Consider the following 14,872-nt stretch of genomic DNA (forward strand, 5'->3'; position numbering starts at 1 on the left):
CTGGGTTCAAATGACAACAAATAAATTGTATTGTATTGTATTGTATTGTAACTAGGAAAAGAAGAGGGTCCATTAGGGCCCAACCTGGCAGTCTGTGCATGGAGTCAGTGGACTCAAGGACTGAAATGAATGCTTATTCATTGAAGAGAAGGACATTGTCATAGGAAAACTCGAGGAGAAGGATGGGAAAATTCAAGAACAAGTTACCATGTAAAAAGATGTATTAGAGGTCTTTGTGGATGTAAAGATGAATAACTCCACAGAGCATGTATTCCATACTGCTATCAAAACCTAGGGAAGAGATTGCTGGGGCCAAGACAGAGGTGTTTACATCTTTGTTGACCACCAGTGAGGTTCCAGATGATTAGAGCATTGAAACTAATTTCCTCATCTCAACAGAAGCAGGAATAACCCAGATAATTACAGGTCAGTAGGGTGTCCAACTTCAGTAGTCAGGAATTTATTACCAAAAATTAAGAGCGGAAGATTATTGTACACTGAGTAATGAGGGATTAATCAAAGATGATTAGCATGGCTTAGTATATTGCATGCAAAATTGGCTTGGTAATAGGAGGCAAGAAGGTCTTGCAGGTTGGGTTATTTTTGTGATTAGTTGTCTGTGATCAGTGGTGTGTCACTATGAATGTGAATTGATTGTGAATGTGAACAATGTGAATGTGAATGAATTAGGTGTATGATCAGTAAGTTTGCTATTAGTGCCATATTGGTGTTGTTGATAGTCTTAGGGTGCAGGGTGATATTGATAAGTTGGTAACATGAGCAGTGCAAAGACAGATGGAATTTAATCCTGACAAGTGTGAGATGATGCACTTTGGGAGGGAAGAAAAGTAAAGGGCAAGCATAACGATTAGTTGGGCCCAGGTGAGCACTGAGGAACAGAAGGACCTTGGTGTAAAAGTCTAAAATTCCCTGAGAAAGAAAGAAAAAAGTTAGTTTTAAGTTGCAGGATAGTTGCAGAGAGGGTGGATGAGGGATGGATAGAACAAAAGGAAGAACTCTGAAACGGAGAGGCCAGAGTTGCTTTGTGGGTAAATAAACTCTTGTGGTGTCTTTGAACTCTTTCCTTGGAAGCTACCTGACCTGTTGAATGTTTCCAGCATTTTCTGAACGACCTATTATTCTCAACTTGCCAAACAATTTGATTTCTATTCGCACAGCTTTTAGTTTCTATTTGTACATTGTCTACTCAAGTTGTTGGATAACCAGATTTTTAACGAGTGATTTGAATCAGCAAGAGCAGACAACACTTTACAATTACAATGTACTAGATGCAATAATACATTGTATTTTATCAGAATAACCTTACAACATGGAGGAGTATCTGTTAATATCAAACACTGCTTATAGTGTTGAATTAGAGAGTTACACAGCAAACTGGTTTAACAGGGATATTCCATGTAATCTCTTAATGGTGTGATGCACTATTAATGCCTAACCATGAAACTCATCAGGAATTAACAATCTTATTGTGACGCTCATTATAGTCTTGAAGTGGGATGCAGAAAGCTTGCTGTGAAAATTCAACCTATATTTACCATTATTTCTAACCTTTTATGGACAAGGGAAGGTTACTGCATACACCTATCCATACACATGAGTCAAAAAACAATAGTCAAATGTTATGGATTTCAATTATTGGGGCGTTTACTATGATTAATAACAAAATGATTAAATGTCTAACCCTGTACATCTGATCTAATATATCTTTTTGAAAAAAGAAGGGAAATCCTCAATAAGTGAAATGCAAACCTTAATACAATTATACATTTTCATCCCTCTGGTAATATTAATCTGATCATTATTGGGACGTCTCTTTAGTGACCCAGTGATATGATATCAATATCAATGAATCTTGCTTCAGTGAACCATGTGTCTCTCTAATTTGAAAATACTTTAGATAACTTTCTAACATTACTACATCAGGAGATAGAAACTATCTTTGCAATGATACAACAGAAGTCCTGTGCGATGGCTCAAATAACAGGCTTGCACACACTCTGAAACATAATTCCTTTGTACTATTTGAATAAAAATTAATGCAGACAGATTTTAAAAATAGATTGTTTGTTAATCTTTAATTATGAGAGATGGCTAATTACCTTAGAAATTGCTGTCAACAATAGCAGCAAGCATTGTTAACACTGTTTGGTCATTCCCTTGTCTTTCTTTTGAGAGGATGTGTTTATGCATTTTAATGTACTGGACTGTATTGATGCACATAATGGTTTCAGCATACAGAAATAATGTTTGACCTATCATATCCATGCTGGCTCTCTACTGGAACAACTCACTAATTTCACCCGTTGCTTTCTTATCCCCCTTGCTTTTCTTCCCCTCCATTATATACCTGCAACTCCTTTGTGCCATAGAATGATACAGTGTGGAAACAGGCTCTTCAGCCCAACTTAGACAGGCCGACTAAATTATCTAATCGAGCTAGTCCCACTTGTCTGCTTCTGGCCCATATCTCTCCAAATCTTTCATATCCATGTACCTTTTAAATGTTGTAATTGTACCCACCTCTACCACTTCCTCTGGCAGCTTCTTCCACTGTCTGTGTGAAAACGATGTCCCTCTATGATGTTTTCTAATATAATATCAAAGTCCCACACCACCTTGGCCACGCTCTCATCTCACTGCTACCATTCACCATGACCGTGAGTTGTATGTTACTTAGCTAACTTCATATATATGTAATCAATGTTCTTTTGTGCCATGTTATTAAATATTACTGGCAAGTCTGTTATGTGGCATCATATCAAAAGCCTATTAAAGCTCCATATACACTCCATTATCTGTATTATCCTCATCAAAATTCTATCAAATTGATTAAACAAATTGATTAAACAATCTGCCTTGACAAATCCTGGTATCCTTGGGGGTAATCCACTTTCCTCCAGGTGATCTTAAATCCTACTCAAGATCAATGTCTCTGAAAGCTTTCCCACCACTGTTTTTAGTTTAGTTTAGAAATACAGCGCGGAACCAGGTCCTTCGGCCCACCGAGTCCATGCCGACCAGTGATTCCCATACGCTAACACTATCCTACACACACTAGGGACAATTTATAATTTTACCAAGCCAATTAGCCTACAAACCTGTTTATCTTTGGCATGTGGATGGAAACCGTAGTTCTCGGAGAAAACCCACGCAGGTCACGGAGAGAACGTACAAACACCGTACAGACAAGCATCTGTGGTCAGGATTGAACCCGGGACTCTGGCGCTGTAAGGCAGCAACTCTATCGCTGCACCACTGTACCACCCTCTGCCGCTGCGCCACTGTGTTCAATGGTACTTTATTGTCACATGCACCTAGGTACCGTGAAATTATTTTTTTGCATGCAGTTCAGTAATAATCTTCCTATACAAAGGCACAATCATTCTTAAGTACAAGAGTGTAAAGGGCCTGTCCCACTTAGGCTATTTTTAGGCGACTGTCATAGTCGTAGCAGGTTGCCGAAAAACCGGCAACTGGACCCCCCGTCGACATAACATTTGAGATAGAATCATTAATTTAACAACAAAAAAAAAACTAAGTCAGCACCGGCGACAACCTACGTTAACCTGGTGACAACCTATGTTAACCTGGTGACAACTACGACAGCACCTACGTAAGGAGAGGTCAAGCTACGCTCAATGGCGTGAAACCCACTGTCGCCGACTGAAAAATTTTCAACATGTTGAAAATCCAGCAGCAACCAGAAAGATGCTACGACTCTTTGTGCGACTGAGGAGACTACTCACGACCATACAGGCGACACCCCGGCGACCATGTGGTTTCAGACTAGTCGCCTGTAGTCACCTAAAAAATAGCCTAAGTGGGGGACAGGCCCTTAAGGATTGTGGATTCCACCGAGGCAGTACACTAGAGTCACCATGTTTTCGGCACCATCAAGTTCAAAGTTGTTGAAGATGTAGAGTCTTAACTATTTATATCTTATTGTTTCTGCTTCACATCTTTACCAGTTCATCCAATGGGTGACTACAGTTTTGAATTCCTGCTGTATTTTTCCATATGCCCTGGTTTTGGTGGTGTGCATGTTTATTTCTAGAGAGGTATAAGTTGTTTAGGTCATTCTAAACCAGAGTATGGAGGCAGTGGTTTGAAATGAAGCTCCGGCCTTTCTCTGACAATCTTGATTTGTTAATTAAACCTTGCATTGTGCATTAGCCCAAATGGATTATTTTGTTGGAGCTGGTCAGTTTGTTTAGTTTAACTTGTATTATATTAAACAGATTGAATAATCAATGTATTAAAACTAATCATACTTGGGTTCAATATGTTTGCTCCGTTTTAAATTTGATTCAAACATACTTCAAGGCAATCTTCTTATATATTTTGAGAAATTCAAATACTATGTCTATTTTTAAAATTTTACAAAATGTTACATTTTTTATATAACATGTGGCGATCTTTAATGATCTCTGGCTAAGGCTTGTTTTTACTGATATCCTATAGTGAATGCATCTTTTCTTCACTATTCCCAGTGGTAAACGTAAATTAGGAATATATCTTCAGACAGAGATCCATCATACCATTGTCCATCCATACATTGTATTACCTGAAAGAGTTTTCTTTCCAGAATTTCCATTGGATTCTGAGCATCATAACAGAATTTGATAAAACGTGCATTAAATCCGTTATTTTTAATTCAATTTTTTTTTCAGTCATGAGACCTGTCAAAATGCTGAAAATGATAGAAACATAGAAAATAGGTGCAGGAGGAGGCCATTTGGCCCTTTGAGCCAGCACCGCCATTCATTGTGATCATGGCTGATCATCCACAATCAGTAACCCGTGCCTGCCTTCTCGCCATATCCCTTGATTCCACTAGCCCCCAGAGTTCTATCTAACTCTCTTTTACATTAATCCAGTGAATTGGCCTCTACTGCCTTCTGTGGCAGAGAATTCCACAACTTCACAGCTCTCTGGGTGAAAACGTCTTTTCTCATCTCAGTTTTAAATGGCCTCCCCTTTATTCTTAATCTGTGGCCCCTGGTTCTGGACTCCCCCAACATTGGGAAAATTTTTCCTGCATCTAGCTTTTACAGTCCTTTTATAATTTTATATGTTTCTATAAGATTCCCTCTCATCCTTCTAAATTCCAGTGAATACAAGCCAACTCTTTCCGATCTTTCCTCATATGACAGTCCCGCCATCCCAGGGATTAACCTTGTGAACCTACGCTGCACTGCCTCAATAGCAAGGATCTCCTTCCTCAAATAAAGATACCAAAACTGCACACAATACTCAGGATGTGGCCTCACCAGGGCCCTGTTCAACTGCAGAAGTATCTGTACTCAAATCCTCTTGTTATGAAGGCCAACGTGCCATTAGCTTTCTTCACTGCCTGTTGTACCTGCATGTTTACTTGTGACTGGTGTACAAGGATACCGAGGCTCGTTGTACTTCCCTTTTCCCCGGCATTTCTCTGACAATCTTGATTTGTTAATTAAACCTTGCATTGTGCATTAGCCCAAATGGATTATTTTGTTGGAGCTGGTCAGTTTGTTTAGTTTAACTTGTATTATATTAAACAGATTGAATAATCAATGTATTAAAACTAATCAAACTTGGGTTCAATATGTTTGCTCCGTTTTAAATTTGATTCAAACATACTTCAAGGCAATCTTCTTATATATTTTGAGAAATTCAAATACTATGTCTCTTTTTAAAATTTTACAAAATGTTACATTTTTTATATAACATGTGGCGATCTTTAATGATCTCTGGCTAAGGCTTGTTGTTACTGATATCCTATAGTGAATGCATCTTTTCTTCACTATTCCCAGTGGTAAACGTAAATTAGGAATATATCTTCAGACAGAGATCCATACATTGTATTACCTGAAAGAGTTTTCTTTCCAGAATTTCCATTGGATTCTGAGCATCATAACAGAATTTGATAAAACGTGCATTAAATCCGTTATTTTTAATTCAATTTTTTTTTCAGTCATGAGACCTGTCAAAATGCTGAAAATGATAGAAACATAGAAAATAGGTGCAGGAGGAGGCCATTTGGCCCTTTGAGCCAGCACCGCCATTCATTGTGATCATGGCTGATCATCCACAATCAGTAACCCGTGCCTGCCTTCTCGCCATATCCCTTGATTCCACTAGCCCCCAGAGTTCTATCTAACTCTCTTTTACATTAATCCAGTGAATTGGCCTCTACTGCCTTCAGTGGCAGAGAATTCCACAACTTCACAGCTCTCTGGGTGAAAACGTCTTTTCTCATCTCAGTTTTAAATGGCCTCCCCTTTATTCTTAATCTGTGGCCCCTGGTTCTGGACTCCCCCAACATTGGGAAAATTTTTCCTGCATCTAGCTTTTCCAGTCCTTTTATAATTTTATATGTTTCTATAAGATTCCCTCTCATCCTTCTAAATTCCAGTGAATACAAGCCAACTCTTTCCGATCTTTCCTCATATGACAGTCCCGCCATCCCAGGGATTAACCTTGTGAACCTACGCTGCACTGCCTCAATAGCAAGGATCTCCTTCCTCAAATAAAGATACCAAAACTGCACACAATACTCAGGATGTGGCCTCACCAGGGCCCTGTTCAACTGCAGAAGTATCTGTACTCAAATCCTCTTGTTATGAAGGCCAACGTGCCATTAGCTTTCTTCACTGCCTGTTGTACCTGCATGTTTACTTGTGACTGGTGTACAAGGATACCGAGGTCTCGTTGTACTTCCCTTTTTCCTAATCTGACACCATTGAGATAATAATCTACCACCTTGTTCTTACCTCCAAAGTGGATAACCTCACATTTATCTACATTATATTGCATCTGCCACGCATCTGCCCACTCATTCAAACTATCCAAGTCACCCTGCAACCTACTAGCATCCCCTTCTCAGTTCACACTGCCACCCAGCTTTGTGTCATCTACAAATTTGTTCGTGTTACTTTTAATCCCATTATCTAAATCATTAATGTATATTGTAAATAGTTGCAGCCCCAGCACTGAGTTTTGTGGCACTCCACTTGCCACTGCCTGCCATTCTGATAGCGACCCGTTTATTCCTACTCTTTGTTTCCTGTCTGCCAACCAATTCTCCATCCATGTCAATACCCTCCCCCCAATACCATGTGCCCTAATTTTGCCCACTAATCTTCTGTGGGACCTTATCAAAGGCTTTCTGAAAGTCCAGATACACTAAGTATTGTTTAGTTTAAAAATACAGCATGGAAATAGGCCCTTTGTCAACACCAACCTTCGATCACCCATTCACAGTAGTTCTATGTTATTCCATTTTCTCATCCACTCCCTGCACACTAAGAGGCTAATTAACCTACGAATCTGCCTGTATTTGGGATGTGGGAGGAAACTAGAGCACTCGAGAAAACTCACGCAGTCACCTGGTGAAATGTGCAAAGGTCAGAGAATGGTCAGGATCAAACCCAGATCTCTGGCACTTTGAGGCAGCAGCCCCACCAATGTTCCATCCTCAATGTACCTTAAAAACAGGTACAGTAACTGTATACATCAAGCATGAGTGTTCTAATTAATTGTATACAAGTGATAACAGCTACATATTATTAGCAAATGTTGGAGTCAATGCTTTTAACATTAATGTTTCTTGAAGGTAAGTTCACTACTTAAGAAGAAAATTGCAGTTAAGCATCAAAAGATGCTCGGATAGCAGCACTTTTCATCTCAGTTGGTATGGCTGCAGTACCTAAGACAGCTCTGAATGAATAATAAAGCAACCGTGTAAAACACCAGAATCCGGGATTTGTCTATTTGAAATTAAAAAAAAGAAAAAACGCTGGAAATATTAAGGAGCTCAGTGCAGAGGAAAACAGAGTTCATATTTCAAACTAATAAACTTTCAGCAGAATCAGAAGCAGTAAGACATGAGCAGCTTTTAGGACGGCAGCGAGGCGAAGTGGTTTGGTTTGCTGCCTTACAGTGCCAGAAACCCAGGTTCAATCCTGATTGCGGGGGCTGTCTGGATGGAGTTTGTGCTTTCTCCCTGTGATCGCGTGGGTTTTCTCTGGGTGCTCTGGTTTTCTCCCACATTCCAAAGATGCACAGATTTGTAGGTTAATTGGCTTCTGTAAAATTGTAAATTGTCCTATGTATGTAGGATAGTGTTAGTGTACGTGGTGATCACTGGTCAGCATAGACTCAGTGGGCCGAAAGACCTGATTCCGCACTGTATCTCTAAAGTTTAAAGTCTAAAATAAAGACACAAAGTGCTGGAGTAACAGAGGGTCAAGCAGCATCTCTGAAGAACATGGATTGGTAACGTTTCTTTAGACAGCCCAACCCGAAACGTCACGTCCATATTTTCCAGTGATGCTGCCTGACTCGCTGAGTTACTCCAGCACTTTGTGTTCTTCTGTGTAAACCAGCATCTGCAGTTCCTTGTTTCTGCATGAGCAGCTTTTAAGTGGGTAGAGAACCAAAGAAAAGGGAGACATCAGTATTTATAAGGATGGTGAGAACATTGTTAATGGTACATGGCAAAATAAGGTGATGATAAATAAGACATTTGCCTCTCAACCACACAAATCTAGGCAGAGGATGTTCCTTCTGTCTAAGTAAAGGAGAATCAGAGCCAGTGGGCCTTGGGATTACATTACGCTGTCCACTGCAACAATTTAACATTATTTCTAAAGAAAACCTATTCTTAAAGTTCAAAGGCAGGTGCAGCTGACATTTACCAACCTGCTAAGTGGAGTATGTAAGTGATGTATGAAAGGTAAAATTGCTAGAAAATAAATAACCAAGTGAGATTAATAATGTGAAAAGGCCTGAAATTAAACCATTATGCTAGCATGACAGCATTTGAACAAATTAGGTCCAAGCTAGTTATGGAGGTATAAAAATTCTAAGTAGTAATAATCTTACAGAATATCTTTTATGCCTTGTAAAAAATTAATTTGGTATAATAAAGCAAAACTTATATTAAAGTATAATTCTAATTAAATATTTTTTATCATGGGAAGAAAGTATTGGTACAAAGTAACATGGTCATCTTGTGAGGCCTTTGGAATAAAGGTGTTCCAATTGTAACACTAAAGGATAGAACTTTGCTTAGTATAACTTGGATTATATCCTTCCCTGTGTTATTGTTGGGTTGCTGAGAATGCATGATTAATGTCAAATAAGTCTTTGGAAGGTTTTAAATGAAAACCAGGAAATGCAATAATAGAAATCAGAAAACCTCTGTTATTGCCTGTGGAAAAACACATGCATGACTGTTCTGTAGAGGCTTATTTCATCTCTCTCCCTCTCTCTCTCCCTCTCTCCCTTTTTCTCTCTTTCTCTCTCTCAGTTGTATAGATCCTTATGAAATAAAACATCACTAGGCATCAAGGAGATTACACTTCAGTGCAGACTGTATTCTGTTGGAGGGAAATAAAGTTGTTTAGTGAACACCTGCCATGGTGTCAATAGAGAGGCTGTGAACTGAAATCACACCAAGCAGAAGAAGCTGATGAAGGGGTGCAGGTTTTCATGCTGCTAGCAGTCAGAATTTAAAGGGAGAATTGCTATTATAAAGCAGAGTTCATCAAAATATGCACTGGCAGACCAAAATTACACCTGGTGTTCTGCAGGAGTTAGGCTTTGTTCATGACCATTAGTCATTTTGCTTTACGATTCTTCAATATACGCTTGCCACTTGCTTCTTTCTATATGAGACTTCAGTCGGCTTAGATACTTTCACTTCGGTGGCAGGAAGTTGATTTTAAGCTCTGAAGTTTCCCTTTTCTGAGCATTTTGCTTTCCAGGTACAGACTTCAAGGTTAGACTCTGCAGGTAGACATCAATAGACACTTACAATTGCTAATTCATTGCTCTTATAGCTGCAGAGAATATTTTTACCAACAGTCTCTTCTCAGCAAAATAATTGATAATGATTTTTTTGACAGCATTCTTTTCTGCAATATTTTAATTAAGGCTTTGCAACATATTTTAGAAAAATGAGTTCCTCTGTTGGACTGGTTAAAAAAAAAACATTAGTATGGACATTAAGCATTCTTCTGCACCTGAGCTAATATTCTAGGTTCAGTTAATTAATTAAATTAACATTATGTTTTGAGTGAAATATGTAAATTTGCCATTATGAATTTAATAATATTTCTAAGGCTGGGGTTTACTGACTGTTTCAAGATGTCATACTTAAGGGAAAGGGTTTTGCATTGGTCTTATGGTAAGCAGAAAATTAAGAATCTAATTGATCATTTATAACATATGAATTGTAGTATTTACAATATAGTTTTGGTATTCTACATGAGAATATCATATGGAAAGAAACAATTGGCAGAGCATATATGAACACAAAAAAATCTAATGTTGCAATTGTTGAAGTAAATGGTAATACCTCAATGCAGAATTAAAGTCCTGGACTGCTTGTTACATTATGGCTGTGTGCCAACAGAAAGCTGAGGGACTCGGGGTACTGTATTTGGATCGGAGCCTTTGATGTCCCAGGCTGCTGATTGTACCCATCACTGAAGAAAGATTTTAGTCAAAAGAATCAATCCATTGCTGCCTATCGATTGAAAGCATCACAGCTGCTTCTCATAAGTGAAGGAGAAGGGCGCGTTTCTATGGGGCAGGAATTACTTTTCGATTGCCAGTGCCTGGGTGTTGGTCCTCTCATTTGCTGTGCTACCTTTTCTGATCAATACCAAATCATCCACTGGGTAGTAATTAGCTTTTAGAGAAGCACTCAACAAAGATCTGTGGTGACTCTGATAGACTTCACCAGAAAAGGTCAGGCAAAATCAGCAGTGAACTAGAAGGTGATGGATAAAGAAAAAGACCCCTTGCCTGAGAAGTACTTAGCTCTTTTTTAATTACTGTAATTTTCAACAAAAGTAGGAGAGTGAGATGATGAAGTACAGCACTTTCCTCCCTGCTGTTCCTGATGAGGCTTGATAGTCCTCAAAATTACGCATTGACTCTCGTTGATTTCTCCCAGTGTTTAGTACTAATAACCTGTAGGGTCTTTTTTCTCTCTACCTCTCAGTCCTAGTGTCACTGCAGTAATTACACTGTGTGAAATCTGCACTGCAATCACAGCTGCCAACTCTAAGCTTCACAAGCTAGGTCAGACTTTATACTACAGAGGGAAAAAACAAGACCGACAGATAAGACAGAAAGGAGAGGAATTGGGTTTAGTTCAGAATTATCGTTTATTGGAACAGAAATCACCAGACTATACGTCGTTAAATGAAAATCTGTTATGTAATCTTTTTAATTAATTTCTCTTTAAGCTTTTATTTTCACTTGCACAACTTCCATTCAAATGTATTCTTGGGGTTTATTCAGCTATGTGAAAATCTACCATTCTTTTTATTTGTTATTTTCTGAGAATTAAATTAAACTTTCTTTCCCAGTTTTGCAAAAAATATACGTCAATAGTTACGATAATAATGCTAATAATGTGAAACAAAATAAAAATTATTCCAATTCGATCAAATTGCTTCTTAGTCTTGATTTCTTGACACCATTATTGAAAATATTTGCATATTGGGTTTTAGGATGTCTATGTAACAGCAAAATAGTCAGCCTCAAGAGAGGCATCATTCTATTTGCCTTTACCGCATCCGGCTGATTGTACCCTCCAGCTTGAGGCTGGAGGAGTGGTAGCAACGTTAAAAAATAGACTGTTCTAAAGTAGAAAGAGAGGAATCATTACTCAAAGAATAAAAATTGAGTTGGGTTACTCTCTTGAGTTTAATAAGGAATTTGTCCGACTAGGTTAATAAGCAAGTTGAATAATTCTGTAAGATTAACCATATGTAGGCTTTGCTTTTTCTTTGTAAAGTATGAACCATTAACACTAAAAACCTCTTACTTAAGCATAGATAATTTTGTTATTATCTCAGTAGTTTGCGGGAATTACTCTCCAGTCTGTAAATAGATGAGCAGTGGCCCTATGATTAGTATTGCTGAAAATCATAAGCAAGAACGTAAAAGATGATTCTGCTTTGTTGCTGCAGTGGGACATACACTTATATTTGAAACTTTCAAACAGCCCAACAGACATTGTGCATTTACATTCTGAATGGTAATCGATTCAGCCAGCAACTATTGTAAGTGAACTGTCAAACTTCTCTTATTGTTGACATCACATACGAAAGTTTGGGACATTAATGCTATTTATAAACTATTTCAATAAAGTATTTTATTACATGAGCGTGAGGTATGTTTCTTTTAAGTGAATTTCTTGCTATTATAAGCATATCTGGTTATTTTGATGATGAAATGTAGATTTCAACCTCAGGAAGGGAGCGTAGTGTTAGCGGTAAGTAGTTGTAATGGCACATCTAAAGTCACTTGCTCACATTTAACAGTATATGTTCCGTGTAAATAAAAAAACAAATGGTTAAGCACTGTGTATGATGGTGGCAAGGTTTTTTTTTGGGTGGGGGGATCTCTAATCGGTCATTTCTCTTTCCCATACATAAACTCCAGCCAGTACCCGATAGAAACAAAAGGACCTCTCCCACTGCCTGAATATAGTGACACTCATTCTAAGAGGAGTGGGGCAGTTTTTTGTAAGCGCACTGCTTCAGACAAACAATAGCACACAATGAGTTATTGACTTGTTTATATATGGGTCTCTTTTCACTAACTAAATCTGACTCCCACAGTCTGGACAAATGATTGATTTCGCCGGTAGAATGGGAAGCCCTATGCGTTTAACTCTATAGTGTAAACTGTTTCTTCCCCATTTGTACACAGTGAATAGAAGCTTATTAAAATGCACTTTCCAAAAATACCTGCAGCTGGCCATTATGAGTGTGTTCTGTATATATAAATAAGTAATTTGTCCCAGTCTTTTGTATGGCAAGAGGGCATTGGAGTTTCATGTGGGTAGATATGAATGCTAGCATAATCAGTCTTTCATTCAATTGTGGCTGTTAATGTAAATGTATACATGATATGAAGTTCTTTTTCAAACAATTACATTCATATTACCTAACCGAAAGAAAATGAATTCCTCTGCCAAATTGTGTATCAAGAGGCAAATCCATTGAATTTCATGCTCACACCGATGAATGAGTTCCAGCAACATAAACCGTATCAGAGCATCATCCATTGAACACAAAATACTATTATGGTTTGGTGTAGCATAAAAACTGTTTGGTTTCTAAATAAATAAGAATGGCTCTGGCTCGTCCTTGCAGCTATATAGATCTGTGTACAGCAAATAAAATTCACCTTATAGGAAGGTAATTTTTAGAGCAGAAACCTGTTGTATAAATAATTTACTTTTTAATGTGGATCTCATAATGAAGGAAATAGAATAGTATTTTAGGAGCTTTTTAGATTTTGAGAATTTGTTAGGTTTATGATTTAAATTACCCTCCATTCTCCAGTCTCACTCAATTAAACGTTGAACTTGTGATCAAGCAAATATTTTGCAAATATTTATTTTGCTATTTATTTCAATATTTAGACATTATCGGGAATTTAAAAGTCATTTTTTTTATCATGGGCTTTAAAGGTTAAAAATAATAGCATGCTCATCATGACCGAATCCTTTGGAACAGACTGTAAGAATAATCAAAGAAAATCACCTGGACACTGATCATTTTGTATTTGAAGATAATTGCCAAAGTGGCAAATTTGTCGAAAAAAGATAAATTATTTCTGAATATTTCAAGGGATATCACCAGAATTTATTCAATGTGACAAAATAAGTAAACTTGCCAAAGGTAACTAAAATAGATATGACTAGGAGAATGTATCTAATTTTCAGGAAAATAGCTAAATATAAAATGTTAACATATTCTTTTCATTTTAGGTATATCATGCCTTGAATGGATGCACAGGAAAGGTCACACACAAAAGCCTCCTCTCTACGACTACAGGAGAACTGTATAAAATAAGTGAAAATGTGAGCTTTGTTTTATTGCTCTTCTATTAAACGAATTAGAAAGTCGTCGCGCGGGGAAGGGGCAAAGAAGGAAATATCTGGAAAAAATGTAGCTTTGTCGCGCAAAGGAGAATCTGATTTTTGTTGTGCATCTTTCCTAATTCTGAAGAAATCGTATGGCACATGAAACCACGAAGAACATGGAGCTGGGCTTGTGGTTAACTCGAGGTTATTTGCAAGTGAGTTGGGGGGAGGTGGCTGGGTCTGAGCTGAGCTTTTCATGTGGCTGGCTGCCTTTGCACACAAACAGATTGAAATATGAACAGAGCTAGTTTTGTGGGGTCATGAAAGGCCAAGTTTTGTCTTTAACTCTATTCAGATAGCTTCAGTTTGTGGAGGCTAGTGGGGGTGGGGAAGATTCAGCCAGGAAGAGAATTCTTGATATTGTAGTTTATAGTCATTCAGCTGAGCTAATAGCAGCATTTTACCAGGAAGGAAGGAATACAATCTCATACAAAAACAATAACCAGGTGCAACATTAAGTCAATTGCATCAATAATTAATTGAATATTTCATCATTTACATGATCACATATTTATAAAATTGGAGTACAGGAACTATGAATTTTCCTTTAAAAAAAAAACTTACTTGTTTGTGTTTTATATTGTTTTTGGTTTTACTTGCAAAAGCTTCTCAGCAACCCAGAATGAAATTATTTGGAGTCTTACAGTTTGTTAAAATGATATTCAAGGGCTTCTTAAAAAGAGTATGTGGTTTGAACAGTAACATGTTTAAATGTTATAAAACGAAACACGAGAAAGGATTGAGCAAGTAACTTGAGCATTTTTATGTTATTGGGGATTTATTCTGAATAATATACGGCACAATCATGAGAAATATAAAATGGTGTCTGTGAACCAATGGATATAAATACTTAATGTGTGGATCTGAAATTCTGCTCAAAACTAACTTAGCAGACTTGTTAGACCATTTAAT

General features: G+C 37.7%; 1 protein-coding gene across 1 annotated transcript in view; it reads left to right on the plus strand.

The window, feature by feature from the left end:
- Nucleotides 1-14,872, plus strand: part of LOC116984387 (doublecortin domain-containing protein 1-like) — a 156,812-nt gene that overhangs the window by 109,365 nt on the left and 32,575 nt on the right. Inside the window, exon 10 of the mRNA XM_033038544.1 lies at nucleotides 13,805-13,897. Coding sequence (XP_032894435.1) covers nucleotides 13,805-13,897 — 93 coding nt within the window. The remainder of the gene's footprint in view (nucleotides 1-13,804; nucleotides 13,898-14,872) is intronic.

Source organism: Amblyraja radiata, chromosome 20 (assembly GCF_010909765.2).
Source record: "Amblyraja radiata isolate CabotCenter1 chromosome 20, sAmbRad1.1.pri, whole genome shotgun sequence".
Taxonomy (NCBI): Eukaryota; Metazoa; Chordata; class Chondrichthyes; order Rajiformes; family Rajidae; genus Amblyraja; species Amblyraja radiata.